At 44.0% G+C, this 18,383-nt stretch overlaps 1 protein-coding gene across 1 annotated transcript in view; it reads left to right on the plus strand.

The window, feature by feature from the left end:
* Positions 1–1,451: 1,451 nt before the first annotated feature.
* The window catches only part of galnt2 (UDP-N-acetyl-alpha-D-galactosamine:polypeptide N-acetylgalactosaminyltransferase 2), a 144,156-nt gene continuing 127,224 nt past the window's right edge, over positions 1,452–18,383 (plus strand). The window contains 1 exon segment of the mRNA XM_084307288.1: positions 1,452–1,903. Within this exon segment, the coding sequence (XP_084163414.1) occupies positions 1,808–1,903 (96 nt within the window). The 5' untranslated portion in view covers positions 1,452–1,807.

The raw sequence follows: 18,383 nt of genomic DNA on the forward strand, positions 1-18,383 counted from the left end.
ATCTCAATACACACAATTGTTAAGGGGATGCAGACCAGAGAAAGACTTTCGTGTTCCACAAGGAAGCATAGTAGGACTGCATGTCGTCAGCTTGTGACTGCAACTTGTTCTTGTTCGCGGACGACTCAGCCCTGCTGGTCTCTCTGACAAGAACAAGTTACAGGTTGAAAAAACCCTCAGCTCGGAACTCGGCAGAATCTGCACCTGGCTCGCTGATAACAAACTATCATTACACCTGGGTAAAACAGTCCATTCTCTTTGGATCAAATAACAAACTCAGCAAGACCGACGGCTTCTCAGTTACAGTGGGTGACAATATTGTCACAAGGAAAGATGAAATTACATACCTAGGTTCCATCCTAGAGGCAAATCTTTCCTGTGACAAAATGGCATCCAAGGTAATAAAAAAGTCAACCAACGAACTAGATTCTTGTACCGGATCTCCTCTCTGGTAAACAAGAATACCCTGAAGACTCTGGCAGGAGCACTCATTCAAGGGTACTATGACTATGCTTGCACCTCATGGTACCAAAGCACCTCAAAGGCGCTAAAAACAAGATTACAAACATCACGTCAGACTTCTACTTGACCTTACCCCTAGAACCCACCTCACCCCTGCCCACTTTGACAACCTAGGATGGCTTAGAGTAGACGACAGAGTACAGCAACTTGCAATGGGCCTGGTCTACAAGATACACTATACGACTAAGGTACCCATGTACATGTCAAAATACTTCCCAAAGGTCAGTGAATACCACAACCACAATACCAGAGGAAGCTCAACAAATCATGTTAAACCCAGATTCGGCTCAAACAAGGGACTAAACACGTTTCGAAATTATGCCACATCAATGTGGAACGCCCTACCCACAGCTGTAAAGGAATGTGAATCCCTACCCACATATACGGTACCAGTACTGTATATTTGCATATCGTATATGTCACAAATGTAACAGTACTAAATACCTGTATATGTCATGTATGTCCCTATGCCATAAATGTCATATGTTGTTGTGTGTCATAAATGTCACTATGAATTGAAAATGGGGGGGGGGGACCCTGATGTAAACAAGACGAAAGTCTTTCTCTGGTCTGCATCCCCTTAACAATTGTGTGTATTGAGCTGTACTGTATTGTACCCATTCTGCAATCTGTTAAATAAAGTTTTCATTCATTCATGACAAAGACAGAAACGAAAGAATGCTATTTTTTTGTACTGCAATTATTCAGCAGATGAAGGAAGCGTTTGACACAGGAGGACACCCCTGGCGTTAGATAACACACAAGGCCTAAACACTAGGGAGCGATATTGCAACAATAATGTTGCACACTTTGTCCATTTCCCCCCCGGCGTCTACTCTGTAGCCAAATCCTGCAAACATTCGCAAGAAGCAACAGGGCCAGTGAGCGCCGCGGTCCCCCAACCCCCACCAGCAGCAGCCACAGCCCCGGCACGAAACAGCAGCCAGTCCGGTCGACCACCACCACCACCGGCCCTCCTCCCACCACCTCCTCCCTCCTCGCAGCACAGCCTCGGCTTGATATGTGATTGGATTAGAATCGGTTGAGCCCTTTCCCCTCTAACCCCGGTGGTGATGTTGGCTCGCTGCTTCCTGCTCCCTCCGCTTCTTCTCCTGCTGCTGGCCGACTGACGAAGCCTCCAGAGAAGAAGAAGCCGCACGGCGAAGCGTCCTGCCCGGATACGATCAGCCAGGACGAGCCGCTGCTGCTGCAAGAAGAAGAAGTAGAAGCTCGATCAAACAACACGCAGACAGACATACACAGCAGGGACAACACACAGACAGAGATGCGAAGGAAATCGAGGATATTATTGTGTTTTGCGGTGCTGTGGGTGCTGGGCATAGCCTACTATTTCTACTCGGGGACAACGTTGAGTCGAAAGGTAAGGATCCCCTGCTTTCTTTTCTGGTTCCGACCGATCGGTTTATGAGGCTCGGATCATGGGTTCCTCCAGGACAAAGCACTGCGGTGCAGTGATTTTTGGGGGAAACTATATTAGGTTATCCGTGCTATGAGACATGTGATGTACAAGGCAAGGCCCGCTATATAATCAGTGTGTGTTGTGGACATTGATTTAGTTCACAATCTATGTGGACAGACAGGGGCAGCACCAGTTTGCACGGACGGAACCCCCCGCTGTGCGACTTCTATAGCGTTTTGCATTCCTGTCTGGCAGCAGCAGTGGACTGGTTTCAATCAATCAGTGACACCCAACTTGATTGTACGAGCTCGTTTTTATTCCAAAGTAAAGCTGGAGATTGTAATGTACGTTAGACAAATCGTGTCTAGGGTGATTCGCTAGCTACTCCCCCCACCCTGGATCACAGGGCCGGGGGCTTATAGCCTACAGGAGGTGCACGTCATCACAAACGGCTACAGTAAAAAGGAAGTATTGCTATTGTCGGGTCTACTCTAAAGCCACTGTGTTGTTGGTGGTTTTATACAATTTTTAAAGTGTATGTCATATATGTCCGGATGAATTGAAAATGGGGGACCCTGATGTAAACAAGACGAAAGTCTTTCTCTGGTCTGCATCCCCTTAACAATTGTGTGTATTGAGCCGTACTGTATTGTACCCATTCTGCAATCTGTTAATAAAGTTTTCAATCAATCAAAGCTAGCTCATTGATTTGACCTCTCCCCTAATCATAAAAAGGGGGTGCGCTGATCAGGACTCAACGCCGACCTGGTTCGTCCCAGTTCAAATCACCCCCTAGTCTAAAAAAAACTGGCGTTACTTTTGCAGGGTCATCTCTGAACACAAACCTGACCTGTCAAAACCATTTCTATTCAGTCAGCCTCAGACTGAGCGAACTGTCGAGAAAGCGTCCACCAAATAATAGCAAATGGAAAGGTTATTGCAGTAAGTTAGACAGCAGCTGTGCATTCCACTTTCTCCAGAATATTTTAGGGGCCCATTCGCACAATGCATACATAATGATGCCTGTGACCCATTTTGGGTCTCGACCCAGACGTTTGAAAAGCACTAATTGATGCTTTGCTCTACTATATAGGCTACAAAGTCTCACCACAATTCCCCATTCTCAAGGCTGATTTGACAGTGATGAGAGGGTATGGCAGGCCGTCCCTTTGTTAAGACAACAGGCAGCCCCTCTATTTTAGGAAAACATTGACAGAAAACAATGCTCTACTCTGCCCAGCACCCCCCCCCCCTGTTACAATAGAATAGGTAAACCTCTGCTTATGAATCTGGTATGTATTTGTCAGCTTAAAAATCCCTCCGAGACTCCTCATAAGCAATGCCAATGGACCTTTAAGCTCTCCCAGAGTGGAACACTGGGCGCATTGCCCAGCTCAGGGCAGTCATAACGGGAACGGGAACGCTGGAATACAACATTATTATTATAATTCCATTTCTGTTCCGTACTTGGATTTTGGATTCCATTCACGACAGACGCGGTCTGTACACGCAATAGCCAGCCGTTCATATGGCAGTCTGGAATGTAGAATGTAGACCTACAGGCATGCAGTGGAAGGTGTGGGTTACCGGTGGACAGGCTTCACAGTGGCCTTCCTATAGGCTAACTAGTGTGTGTGTGTGTGTGGTTTTGTGTGTGTGTGTGTAATGTGTATACTTTGCCGGTATTACTTCAGCTTACTAAATTTGTCTTGTGTCCACACTGCCTGTATAACCTCGACTAGATCCGGCTGTAGTGTGTGTGTGGGAGAGAGAGAGAGTACCTACCTATCTCTCTCTCTCTCTCTGTGTGTTTGTTTTACACCAGTCAACCTCAGCAGGCCTTTCACTTTCCCATTTGGCTGATAACAAGGAGGAGGGGTGTATGTGTGTGTGTGTGTGAGCGGGACTCACTACTGTTTGGATTCCAAAGTTGCATGAATGAACAATGACATTTTCCTCTCTGTCTCTCAAGGGGTTACTAGGACTGGTGTTACTGATTCTAACTGTGTTACATCATGTTCTAGCTCTGTTATCAATACATCTAACCGTGTTAACATTCAATACATGTTCTAGCTCTGTTATCAATACATCTAACCGTGTTATCATTCAATGCATGTTCTAGCTCTGTTATCAATACATCTAACTGTGTTATCAGTACATGTTCTAACTGTGTTATCAATACATCTAACCGTCTTATCAATACATCTAACTGTTATTAATACATCTTGTAACTGTTATCAATACAAGTTCTAACTGTTATCAATACATCTTCTAACTGTATGTGCGGTAACAGTACATCTTCTAACTGTTATCAATACATCTTCTAACTGTATGTGCGGTAACAGTACATCTTCTAACTGTTGTCAATACATCTTCTAACTGTTGTCAATACATTTTCTAACTGTTGTCAATACATCTTCTAACTGTTATCAACACCTCTTCTAACTGTTATCAATACCTCTTCTAACCGTGTTATCAATTCCTCTTCTAACTGTTATCAAAATAAAAAGATTTAAAACGAACTGTTATCAATATATCTTCTAACTGTATTATCGTTGTGGATTTTCTTTAATATTGTGAATTGCGATACACAATTATGTTTTAAAGCCAATGCTGAAAAGCAAATCGTCAGATTTCTCACAAATTATATCTGAGAATAAAATGACAATTGCAGGGTTTGTAATGTTTGGATACAAAACGTTGACTTATAGTCCGATTTGTGTTATGCCACGCCCACTTTTAGCATTTGTAGCACCCCCTAGTGGTCGATTTGAAGGATATGTTTCGGATAGTTATTTGGACATACCCTGCAAATCTGGTGATGATTGATTGGCCTAACAGTTGTTGACATGCATCTATTTATGTGCTGCTGATCCACGCCTTTTTAAGCTTATTGGTTATCTTCAAAAATATATAAACATGCCTTTTGCAACGCTTGATAAGCTTCATGCACTAATGATCCAAAGCAAATTTGGTCCTAATTGGACTTCCGGTTTAGAAGGATATGTCAAATAGTTGTTCTGCATAAAATCCAAGATGGCCGACTTTATGGGTTCTTGAGGCAAATTTGTAGAGGGCACACGGGTGGATGTCTGTACCAAGTTTTGTGTAAATCGGACTCATGGCATAGTTCTGAGTTCTGAGTAGAGTTCTGACCTTTCAAAATAAAAATGACCCCATCAGGCCAATTGGGGTCATATTTCTTGGGGAGCATGTACACACAATTTCCAATATATGGGTCAAATTTCATGTTGCTACCATTTACCATTTTTTTTTATTTTTTTTTAATCTTTTTCCCCCTCCTTTTTTTCTCAGATTTTCTCCCATCCCAATGTTAGTCGTTATGCCAATTCCCAATCCCCTTCCTGGTCGCTGCGCACTTACCCCCCACAGTCGGTCTGGGAGAGTGGAGGCTATCACGTGCTTCCTCCGACACACGTCTAGCCAATCAACCGCTTCTTTTCACCTGGCAGCGCGGACTCTCACTGAGAGGGTGTAACGTGTGGAAGGATCACACTATCCCACTTAGATCCTATCCGCGCTTAGCAGGTGCCCCGACCGAACTGTAGGAGTCGCTGTTTACAACGACCAGGACCCACCCACCAGCTTTCCCACCCTCTAATACAGCCAATTGTATTAGTGTGAACGGCCAGCCAAGCTGGTGACAACGCCGGAGCTGTGAGCTGGATTCGAACAGGCGAATCCAGCATCTCCGGCGTTTGGTGACGAACGCAATCTCCGCTACGCCACCTGACCGCCCTCACCATTTACCATTTCAATGGAATTTGCAAAAAAAAATAAAAATTATAAATTCACACAAACAATAGGGGTTCTGCACTACACTTCTGCACCATGGCTTGAAACCCTAATAAATGGTAAATGGACTGCATTTATATAGCGCTTTTATCCAAACCGTCGGCAGAGGCAACCATGCAAGGTGTGCGAACCTGCTCATTGGGAGCAGTTAGGGGTTTAGTGTCTTGCTCAAGGACACTTTGCCACGCTGCCAACAGGAGCCGGATGACCGCTCTACCTCCTGAGCCACTGTTATAATAATAATAATGATGACATTATTCTGCTGCTGATTATTATTATTATTATTATTATTATTATTATTATTATTATTATTATTATTATTATTATTATTATTATTATTATTATTATTATTATAAGAAACATATTTGTTAATAAACGTAGTGGTCTGAGATCAAAGTGTTTCCCCCCCTCCATTCTCAGTCCAATAGCATGCAAACGAGTGCTCCTTGACGACAGCCTGGGCTTTTGGAAAACACAAAAAGCCATTCCTGATGCAGGGAAGATGGTAAAACGGTGCACAGGGGGAAACAACAGACCCCAGGCCACAGCTATTAAAACACTATCTTTGTTGTTGGTGCCAGTTTCTTGAAGGGGAATTCCATCGCAAAGAAACATTAAACTCATTTACCAGATTAGAGGCATAACTGATTAATTAAGTGGCTGATTGCCAAAGTGATCAGAAATATCGTCCGTGAAAGGTGCTAATTTGGTAGAGCTGTACGTCATAATGATGATCTCTAGTTATCTACCCTCACTCAATTTAGAATAATTACAATTGATGGGTCATTTGAAATTCCTGATACCTTGATCATCTCTCTTGATAAGCCTCCTACTCTCTCTCGCCAGGTAACAGAGAGCTTTAACCAGAAGTGCATTTGGTAGGAGTGAGAGCCTTTGACTGGCGTTGACTGACGGTCTTTTATATTTCATGAAAGCAAATCTAATTTGTTTAATGAAAATGTTTTAATAGTCAAATATTATTAACCATGTATTATTAATCATACAATGTAAATAATTCCAAGTTTATTTACAGACCTTTTGTACTCTATGAAATGTGTGTGACTGGAACTTAGAGCAAATTGCTCTAAAACATGGCTGGCATTTCTCAAATATGTATGTACCGGTATGTTATATATAATACTATGTTGTTATTATCATTATTAATATTATTAAATATATGAAAGGAACCTGATTTCTCTCAAATAAATAAAAAATAAATATCCACCTCCTCCTCAGCAGTATATCACCTCCTCCTCCTCAGCAGTATATCACCTCCTCCTCCTCAGCAGTATATCACCTCCTCCTCAGCAGTATATCACCTCCTCCTCAGCAGTATATCACCTCCTCCTCAGCAGTATATCACCTCCTCCTCCTCAGCAGTATATCACCTCCTCCTCCTCCTCAGCAGTATATCACCTCCTCCTCAGCAGTATATCACCTCCTCCTCAGCAGTATATCACCACCTCCTCAGCAGTATATCACCTCCTCCTCAGCAGTATATCACCTCCTCCTCAGCAGTATATCACCACCTCCTCAGCAGTATATCACCTCCTCCTCAGCAGTATATCACCTCCTCCTCCTCAGCAGTATATCACCTCCTCCTCCTCAGCAGTATATCACCTCCTCAGCAGTATATCTCCTCCTCAGCAGTATATCTCCTCCTCCTCCTCAGCAGTATATCACCTCCTCCTCCTCAGCAGTATATCACCTCCTCCTCCTCAGCAGTATATCACCTCCTCCTCAGCAGTATATCTCCTCCTCCTCAGCAGTATATCACCTCCTCAGCAGTATATCTCCTCCTCCTCAGCAGTATATCTCCTCCTCAGCAGTATATCACCACCTCCTCCTCAGCAGTATATCACCTCCTCCTCCTCAGCAGTATATCACCTCCTCCTCAGCAGTATATCTCCTCCTCCTCAGCAGTATATCACCACCTCCTCCTCAGCAGTATATCACCTCCTCCTCCTCAGCAGTATATCACCTCCTCAGCAGTATATCTCCTCCTCAGCAGTATATCTCCTCCTCCTCAGCAGTATATCACCACCTCCTCCTCAGCAGTATATCACCTCCTCCTCCTCAGCAGTATATCACCTCCTCCTCAGCAGTATATCACCTCCTCCTCAGCAGTATATCACCTCCTCCTCAGCAGTATATCACCTCCTCAATGCACTTCCTCCACACTGCTGCTGACATGGTGATTTGACCTTAAATGGGCGACATGCCGTGCTTGGAAGAAAGGCTCATTGGACAGGTCTCAGGAGAGTCTCTTTCAGCTCTTGTTGACAAGATAACGTCTGGAGTCTGGTCTTTCCCTCTATGGACGGTCCAGGGCTGGTAGGGGGTGGGGTGGTGGTGGTGGTGGGAGTGGTGGTGGTACAGGTACAGGTACAGAACACCAGGCGAGGACAACTGATTTCATTAACAAAGCTCTTTTGATTTGAAGGACAAAGAAACATTAAACTCATTTACCAGATTAGAGGCATAACTGATTAATTAAGTGGCTGATTGCCAAAGTGATCAGCAATATCGTCCGTGAAAGGTGCTAATTTGGTAGAGCTCCTCACTCAATTTAGAATAATTACAATTGATGGGTCATTTGAAATTCCTGATACCTTGATCATCTCTCTTGATAAGCTTCTCTCGCCAGGTAACGGAGAGCTTTAACCAGAAGTGTATTTGGTAGGAGTGAGAGCCTTTGACTGGCGTTGACTGACTGTCTTTTATAATTTATGAAAGCAAATCTAATTTGTTTAATGAAATGTTTTAATAGTCAAATATTAACCATGTATTATTAATCATACAATGTAAATAATTCCAAATTTATAACTGCCAATAATCCAGACCTTTGTACTCTAGGAAGTGTGTGTGACTGGAACTTTGCAAATTGCTCTAAAACATGGCTGGCATTTCTCAAATATGTATGTATGTTATATATAATACTATCACCTCCTCCTCCTCAGCAGTATATCACCACCTCCTCCTCAGCAGTATATCACCTCCTCCTCCTCAGCAGTATATCACCTCCTCCTCAGCAGTATATCACCTCCTCCTCAGCAGTATATCACCACCTCCTCAGCAGTATATCTCCTCCTCCTCAGCAGTATATCACCTCCTGCTCAGCAGTATATCACCTCCTCCTCAGCAGTATATCACCTCCTCCTCAGCAGTATATCACCTCCTCCTCAGCAGTATATCACCTCCTCCTCAGCAGTATATCACCTCCTCCTCAGCAGTATATCACCTCCTCCTCAGCAGTATATCACCTCCTCCTCAGCAGTATATCACCTCCTCCTCAGCAGTATATCACCTCCTCAATGCACTTCCTCCACACTGCTGCTGACATGGTGATTTGACCTTAAATGGGCGACATGCCGTGCTTGGAAGAAAGGCTCATTGGACAGGTCTCAGGAGAGTCTCTTTCAGCTCTTGTTGACAAGATAACGTCTGGAGTCTGGTCTTTCCCTCTATGGACGGTCCAGGGCTGGTAGGGGGTGGGGTGGTGGTGGTGGTACAGGTACAGGTACAGGTACAGAACACCAGGCGAGGACAACTGATTTCATTAACAAAGCTCTTTTTATTTGAAGGACAAAGCTCCAATCAGGGAATTGACTTAACAACACCATTATCAGAGATAAACAAAATAAAAAATACTCAGTTCAGTAATTTGGTTAATCAAAGCATTTATCCGTGTTTAAAAAGGTTTGGTCAGTCACATAAGGTTCTTTCTTTCTTTTTTTTCTGGATTTTGGCTTGGGACACACCGTACACACAGCTCACAGCCTAGAACAGCTAGGCTTTCACCTAGGCCAAGTGATAAGCAGAAATTGTTAGCATCTGTTGGCAGCGCTAGTGGATGTCAACATGAAGATGTAAATATTTCTTTCATACTCTGAGACATAATGACATGCTTGGATAATGACTTGCATCACTAACACATGTTAACCACTTCTGCTTCTGCTGTACTGTCTGTACCACTTCTGATTTCATAAACCAAACCAAACTGCTTGGTACTGAAACAACTGCTGGTTTGTAACAAACCAAAATTCTTAGAAATGTGGACCACCATCCATTTTTTTAATAACCAGTCTGCTGATATTGGCCTATCACAGATATCGGTATTGGCAATGCATGTTGGCCAATAGGCAGAGCACGCTCCCACTCCATTATTTACATATAACTTAAGGTATTAAAATAGTATATAGAATAGATCATGTAATGCATATCAGGGATATATCCATATCAGAATTTCTTTACTCCCTAATACCGGTATCGACATTGGCCCCAAAAATTCAGTATCAGTCGTGCTCTACTTTTAATACTAGTACATTCAGATGACTTTAATCGCCATTATGTTTACAAAACACATAGGAACGTGATACAGCATAAATACAGTACAGTGCATACACTTTTTTCACAAATAAAAAAGTGCAAAACGGGACAAAACAATGATACAAGACAATAGGTAAGGACATGTTGTCAGTGGAAAATAAAGTAAAAAATTCCAGCCCTAGCAGCTCGCCATAGAGGGGGGTGGAGCAGGGGGACACCTGACTAATTTACTAGGCGAGCTGCTGAGGGGAAGAAACTGAGTCTGTGGCGGGTTTTAAAAGTCCTGGGCAGCCGTAGCCGCTTGCCGTGGGGAAGCAGGGTGAAAAGGTCGTGACCCGGGTGGGCGGGGTCTGCCATGATCTTCCTCGCCCTCCTCAAGGCCCTGGTGGAGTGTAGGGACTCGAGGGAGGGAAGGGGGCAGCCGATCACCCTCTCCGCCGAGCGTATCACCCGCTTCAGCTTGGCCTTGTCCCTGACCGTGGCCGCAGGAAACCAGGTGATGATGGAGAGGGTGAGGATGGACTCAATGATGGAGGGTGTAAAACTGAGCCATCATGGTCCTCGGCAACCAGAAAAAGAAAAGAAATCTGCAACACTCCACCCAGATTTCGTGTACGCTTTCTGCATATTATTCACTATGAGTTTTGCCGACAAAGCTAAGACTGTGTCGTGCCATTGGTTCTCTCAACATGGCCAGTAATGGTGTAGGCAGCACCGTCAATGACACAAATACACCGAAACATACACACACACACTGCACACAGTGAGCACACGTAGACACTAGGGCTGAGCCCGAACGCTCGAACCTTCGTTCGTTACGTTGGCATTAGAATTCTAAATCAACATTTGAAATTTTTATTTTTTATAAAAAAAATCTTTTTTTCCCCCTATTCATTCAGTTTAAACCAATGGGTTTTTTCTTCACAGTTGCAGATAAAGATTAGCCTACACTAATATTATAGTATTAAAAACTGATGAGTTATATTCATTAAAGACAGTTGATTTAATTGATTTAGTTGGGCTGGGGCTTCTCCCTGGGCTGGGTCTGGAGCTGGAAAGTTGATTTAATAAAAAAGACTAATTTAATCAGATTAATCACTTTATTCAAATAGATTTTTTTATTTTCTTTTATTAAAAACGAAGGTTCGAACGTCCGTTCGAAAAACCCTGACGAAGTTCGAATCCCAAAAACAGGCTTCGGGGACAGCCTTAGTAGACACACTCTAGCATGGATGCACATGCTGACTCTTCCGTCTCTGCAAAACTACTCATCTTGGCCGGAGTGATGGACTTGCATAACTCCGTCAAGGTGTGTGTGTGTGTGTGTGTGCGTGTGCGTGTGCGTGTGTGTGTGAGAGAGAGATGATCTGTATTGGACTGGAGTGAGGACATTAGTTCCCCAGCTCATGGTTGTCGTCAGCATGTCCCCCGGTGACGTCCAGATAAAGGAGTCATGTCACTGAAATCACAGAGGCCCCAATAGTTCCAATACCTCCTGAAAGAATGTTCGGTCAGGGCATGTCGCCTCGCGGCGCTGCCATTTCAGTCGCTAATCAGAGTTCGCTATGATGTTTTAATTTCCACCAAATTCAGCAGCAGGAAGTACAAACCGAATGACTGGGGGAGGGTTAGAGGAGGTTTTATCAAGTTCCCTTTAACCCAGAATGACCTGGGCTTTTACCAGGGAGTGGGCTGTCGCAGGACGTGAAAAGCTTTAAGTTTACTTACATTTTCACCTATAAATGTGTTTTATAAACCGTTTACCTTAAAGCCTCAATACGGTTAGATTGGCACCCTGTCGTCGTGAGAGGAGAGGTCGGCCTTAACTCTTATCTCTGACGAGAGAAAACGGCAACACAATTTGCATTTGTGCCGCTCACATTTATTTTTCTAGAAATGAGACCGTAGGCTTTGAGGGATTTCGCGGCACTGGTTGTGCCCGACCAGAAGAGCTCCTAATGGGGAACTCCCAACGTCGCTGTTGGGAGGGTTTTCTCCAGGTTCAGCCCAACCCTGGCATTTAGCTCGCTGAAGAAGAAGCCATATCTCTCTCTTCATGTAACCTTGAACAGACCCAATGGTCATGAAGCTGTCGCGTTGCGCCCGCATCCCGAGACTCAGGACATAATCAAGCCTATAGTTGTTCCCTCACTGCTTTTTGCAGATGACACAGCTAGCAGCAATTGAAAAAAATTTGAAATGTGGTGGAGAGAGAGAGAGAGAGAGAGAGAGAGATTGAGTAATGACATTGGAGGGCACAGATAATGGATTGTTTTGGCTGGGTGGTTGGCAGCTTGGCAGCTTTTATTTTCAGCAGCCAGAAAGTGTTAGGTCTGATCTATCTCTGCTCCAAAACACAATTATTGATGAGGTTGGTGTGTGGCAAGCAGTGGGCGAGCAGAGTGACTGACAGGCGGACAGACGGACAGAGAGAACGATAGGAAAATATCCAAATAATCGGTTATAATGTAATATAGGATCTGCTGATTGATCAGATCAGGGGTCTCAAACTCAATTTACCTGGGGGCCGCTGGAAGTAGAGTCTGGGTGAGGCTGGGCCGCATCAAATATTCCACAAAAAAAGAGTTTCAAGTATTCAAAAAAAAAGTACAACTGATCCAATCTTCTCAATATTTAGCAATAACATTTCAGAACATGAACGGTTCTTCAGAACATGAACGGTTCTTCAGAACATAGGCTTCTCAGTGGTGTCAGTGGACTCATCCACATGCAGCTATGGAAATGCACTGTGCATCTTTTTTTATTCTATCACAAAGCTGTTTAATCAAATCACCAGTCAGTATTTCAGTTATTCTGGTTGCTGTGCGATCTGAGGGGGATTTGCTTTTGTTTGCCTTCAAACATGGTCTCCATCACTTCAGTCATACATTATTTTATTATGTATGCATCAGAGAGAGAGAATGGCTTCTTGTGTTTAGCCAACACCCATGCCACCCATGGTTGCTTTTTCTCATTGTGATATAGATTTAACAATAATTCTGCTTACAGCTTGATATGATGATTTCAAGGTTGCATCAAAATAACTGTTTTGTTTCGTCGTGGCGTTTCAAATTGCCACTCTTCACAAGAGCTACCGTTTCTTGGCATATTAGTCACATTGGTTTGGTGCTGGACTCAGGATGAATGCATATTTTTCAGTCCATTCACCTTTGAATTGCAGTCGACTTTTCTTTTACTGGCCATCTTTGAAGATCCCATTATTTTTCTGCTGCCTGCCTGCTGGCGAAACTAGCTACATTTATCTCACGGAGATAAAACTGTTAAATGTATTATTATTATGTGCGCCCTTGCTCATTTGTGTTCTACAGAGGGCGATGTAGTATGTCCAGTACGTGACGTCACTGACGTGTCCTTCGCATTCCTGTTCCGGTCTATTATTTGTTATTGATTGTTGTTGATATATATAGCGGCACCACGATCGCATTTCGCCCCGCCTGAGAAATAAATATGCCTACGAGGCTAAAGATGATCTGAGTCAACAGAGTTTCATTCAATCGCCACCGCAACACACTCCGTTTAACAAAAACTGGGAGCGAGGCTACTGTAGATGCGCTGTCAACTCTTGCTCTGACTCGGCCCCACTGAAAGAGACAACACTCATTCCGTGAAGACCCGCCCTACTCTGCTCTGATTCGCAGACTGTGGGTGGGGGGGAAACTCTGACAGGACGCTGAATGTGATTGGACCAGACCCGTACACAGACAGACAGTGGCACATGCAGAGCACTGCTCGCAGAGGAGAATAAGATAGCGAGGATGCATTTGCCTTCCACTTTACTTGATATCACTCCGGAATCACGTTTTAACCAAGTCACTAACGTAACGTTGCGGTCATGAGCCTGCACTATGATAGCCTACAAGTGATCAAATAAATAAAACTTCTAACTCGCGCAACGACTCGGCAACAAGTTGTGCGCGGGCCGCACTAACACTGAACTTTGACGTCAAGTAGGGGGCCGCAAAATATCCCGCGGGCCGCTAGTTTGAGACCCCTGATCTAGATTGAGTGTTCCATCCGGACAGAAAGCCTTGACTCATCAGCAGCAGGGCAGGCTACCTTTATCCCATGTCTTGGGAGAATACTCTCCTATGATTGGCCGGAGGTTGTCCATTATAAGATTGTCTGGACACCTATTCACCGTTCAAAAAGAACACAATCTTCTAGTAATCAAGTTCAACGGACATTGAGATCCCCACAGATGGGGCTTGTTTTTCCATCTATACCCAGTGCTGTTGGGAGAGAGACGAGAAATGGAAACTAAATTAGCAGCAGCCTCATGGCTTTTTAAGTGTCAGTTACAGTACTATGAGGCATACGTTTCTAGATGCAAAGCACCTCACAGAAGTGCAGTGCTAGTGTAATGGAAATGTTATCTATGTCCAATCCATCTGTGTTAAATCTCTGTACAGCTTGACTAGTTTAATATATATATTTGATATTGTTACTCAGCTGATAGAGTTGTACCCTTCCTGATGACTTGTCGTACAGAACTTGTAAGTCGCTTTGGATAAAAGCGTCAGCTAAATGACTAAATAATGTAATGTAATATGACCAACTAGTAAACTAGTCTGACTACAGCAGACACTAGGCTACAGTTCTGACTGTCTCTTTAACAACGAATCAACGTTAGGAGCATTTGGCCTCTGCCCTCTGGTGTGAAAGACATAACAATAACACCACCTAGGTTTGTTTATTCATTTCTCCCACTAGGGTAGATTTGGTTTACCTTTCTGTCATATCTGGATGTCTAATGTACGTCATTTCAATTATGTATTTAATCTGTGTCTGCCCAGACCTCTTGGTCACTTTCTGGTCAGACGCTTGTGTGTACACATGTGTGTCTCTCTATAAACTGATCTCTGTGGAATATATTAAACTATGTTCTATGTTTTTATATACTGTACAACTGACTAATTTCTACAGTTCACTGTCATTGCTCATTTTAAATATTCCACAACACTACCAACTCAGTTACTCATTCATTAATTTATTTATTCATTCATTCATTCATTCATTCATTCATTCATTCATTCATTCATTCATTCATTCACTCACTCACTCACTCACTCACTCACTCACTCACTCACTCACTCACTCACTCACTCACTCACTCACTCACTCACTCAGTAATTAATTCAGTAATGCATTCACTCTTAACCCTGGCAGTATTGGCGCCATGCTCTACCCATTGAGCTACACAAGGAATGGAACCCTTAACCCTGGCAGTATTGGCGCCATGCTCTACCCATTGAGCTACACAGGGAATGGAACCCTTAACCCTGGCAGTATTGGCGCCATGCTCTACCCATTGAGCTACACAAGGAATGGAACCCTTAACCCTGGCAGTATTGGCGCCATGCTCTACCCATTGAGCTACACAGGGAATGGAACCCTTAACCCTGGCAGTATTGGCGCCATGCTCTACCCATTGAGCTACACAGGGAATGGAACCCTTAACCCTGGCAGTATTGGCGCCATGCTCTACCCATTGAGCTACACAGGGAATGGACAATGTGGTCTCAACTTTGAGAAACACACTTACAATATTGCAACTAGTCAGTCAGTTTGACATCAGTGGATATATTGATAATGGAAAGTCTTACATTCCAACATCGCTGACATCACTGGCCTATAATGACAATTAGACGAATACATAAAAGATGCATTCCATTCCATGGCCTACAATAAGGAGGGGGGTGGGGTGTGTGTGATACTGTGTCTTGGGGGGCCTGAGGAGTAGAATGTGGGGTAGCAGTGCTGCTCTGAATGAATACCAAGAACCAAGAGCTGTTTCTGGGAGTCTCATGCCGTATAACACACACACACACACACACACACACACACACACACACACACACACACACTACACCACACCACACCACATAGTGTCCCCTCTCTCTCCTCCCTCTCCTCAGAGATGGAGAGAGAGAGAGAGAGAGACGTTGTAAAAATCTAATATTGTCAAATAAAGTCATAAAATATCACGACTTGATACTTTGGCCATACGGCCCCCAGACCTAGTCCTTATAAGTCAACAAAATGTGCTTAATCATTGGGGGTTCAGTCGAGTGACACTTGGAGCGCTCCTATATTTCACACTGTAATCTGGGATTTGTTTCTTGGCGTGGTGCCGGTGCGGGCCCACTGAGTACCGGGCTTTAACCCTTTCACTGCCACAGTAACCGTCGGACGGTAGTGTGATAGTAAAGGGTTAACCTTCTGTAGTGTGGCAGTGAAAGGGTTAACCTGCTGTTGTGTGGCAGTGAAAGAAGGCTTAACCGTCTGTGTATTGTCGCAGTGAAAGGGTTAACCGTTTGGTAGTGCAGCATTGAAAGGATTAAGGACGCCTCTTATCGAGGATCAAATGATCTCTCATTGAAAGCCAAGTGTTTTGAAGCGCTGAGGGAATCCTCTGTTCACACGTCTCGGGAACCGCTTTGTTCTTCAGAGCTGTTGTTGTTGTTGCTCTTCAGACGTCAACAAAGCAAGAGCAGAAGAAGCACAATGTGTTCCCCAATGAAGGAGAAATACAGTACGGCTCTCTCTACTGCTCAGTGCCGGGCTCGCATCAGGCCGCCGTGTCCCGATGACATCTACTTGACCCCCGTGACCTTGGAGTCATTTGCTTATCTTTGTCCCCTTTGCACCTCAGCGGGTTTTAATCTGTGTCTTTTTCATATCAGGGCCATTTCATCATGACATTCAAATGAGGCAGAGACTGAGGGAGCTATTGTGGTCAATGGTGGCGCCTCTCTCTCTCTCTCTCTCTCTACTCTCTCTCTCTCTCTCTCTCTCTCTACTCTCTACTCTCTACTCTCTCTCTCTACTCTCTCTACTCTCTCTACTCTCTCTCTCTCTCTCTCTCTCTCTCTCTCTCTCTCTCTCTCTCTCTCTCTCTCTCTCTCTCTCTCTCTCTCTCTCTCTACTCTCTCTACTCTCTCTCTACTCTCTCTCTCTCTCTACTCTCTCTCTCTCTAGAGAGATATTCAAAGAGCAACTCAGTGCTTGTTCTACAACCGGCTGGGGACCATTTAAAAAGTCAATGGATTCAGTGGCATTTCCTCTGTTTCTGTGTGTGTGTGGTGGTTGTTGTGGTTTTTCACCCACAATGTCCTAGTTTGGTCGATGGTTTCACTTTCTACTACTGCTGCAGGCTGTAAGCAGTTTCTAATGCAAGTCTTAGAAAGTGTGTGTTATATAAATTGTGTGTTTCGGGGTGAGAAAAAATGCACTGATACCGAACCGATACTGGTAGATATGACATCACACTACAGATATTGAACCAGCAAAGTGTAGTGGTACACATACAGCCAGGAATCAGAAAAGTGTAGTGGTACATATACAGCCAGCCAGCCAGCCAGGAACCAGCAAAGTTGCCACCTATCTCGCCTCTGTATCGGCTCCACACAGTAGACGATGATGATGCTAGTGTAGATCTGTCACAGAACCGGTCACGGAATACTTGTGCAGACATTCCGATTTAACCTTAATCTACAGATCCAGCTCTTAAAAGGGCGCAGTATCGTTAACGCCTCGTTAACAGCACTGCCAGGTTAATGGTGCATGATTACCACAGTAGCAGAGCAGAGCAGAACTCAGAGTCCTGAGAGCTGCATCTGTAAATGTCTTTCAAACTCTCCCCTCTTTTGGAGGATTATCTTCCATAGTGTTTTTTTTTTTTTTTTACGAGACCGTTTACAGTGGAGGATATGATTGGGGTTGGGGTTGGGCAGGGTGTGCTGTGAGACAAAAGGTTGTTGGCCAGATTTGAACCAACTACGTCACATGATGTACATGTTGATGGGAAGCGGTTGAGTAAGACTGTGGTTGTGATTTCGGGAACGAACAGTTGTGTGACTCGTGCGTTGGCTCATAGTCTCAAGTCCAGGGGTGTAGCAACAGCACTTCTCAAGAATTCATGGGGTGGGGGGGGGTTCACATCACACCTGACTATCGTCATCACTCTTCACAACTGGCCCTGTTAGTGCCTTGCTTTACCCATTGAGCTAGACAAGTGTTATTTTTGACTGACCGTAACAATTATTTACATTTGTTGTTGTTTCCATATGTCCACATATCCCTCCTTCAAAATGTTTCATTTGGTTCTTTACTTGAAAAGATACAATTTGTAGGCAGTTATTTTTTAGGGCCATGATGACTGTGTGTTGGCTTTTTGTGCAATAAAATACCACACACACACACACACACACACACACACACACACACACACACACACACACACACACACACACACACACACACACACACACACACA

The sequence above is a fragment of the Notolepis coatsorum genome (genome assembly GCF_963971535.1).
Source record: "Notolepis coatsorum genome assembly, chromosome: 2".
In the NCBI taxonomy this organism is placed as follows: Eukaryota; Metazoa; Chordata; class Actinopteri; order Aulopiformes; family Paralepididae; genus Notolepis; species Notolepis coatsorum.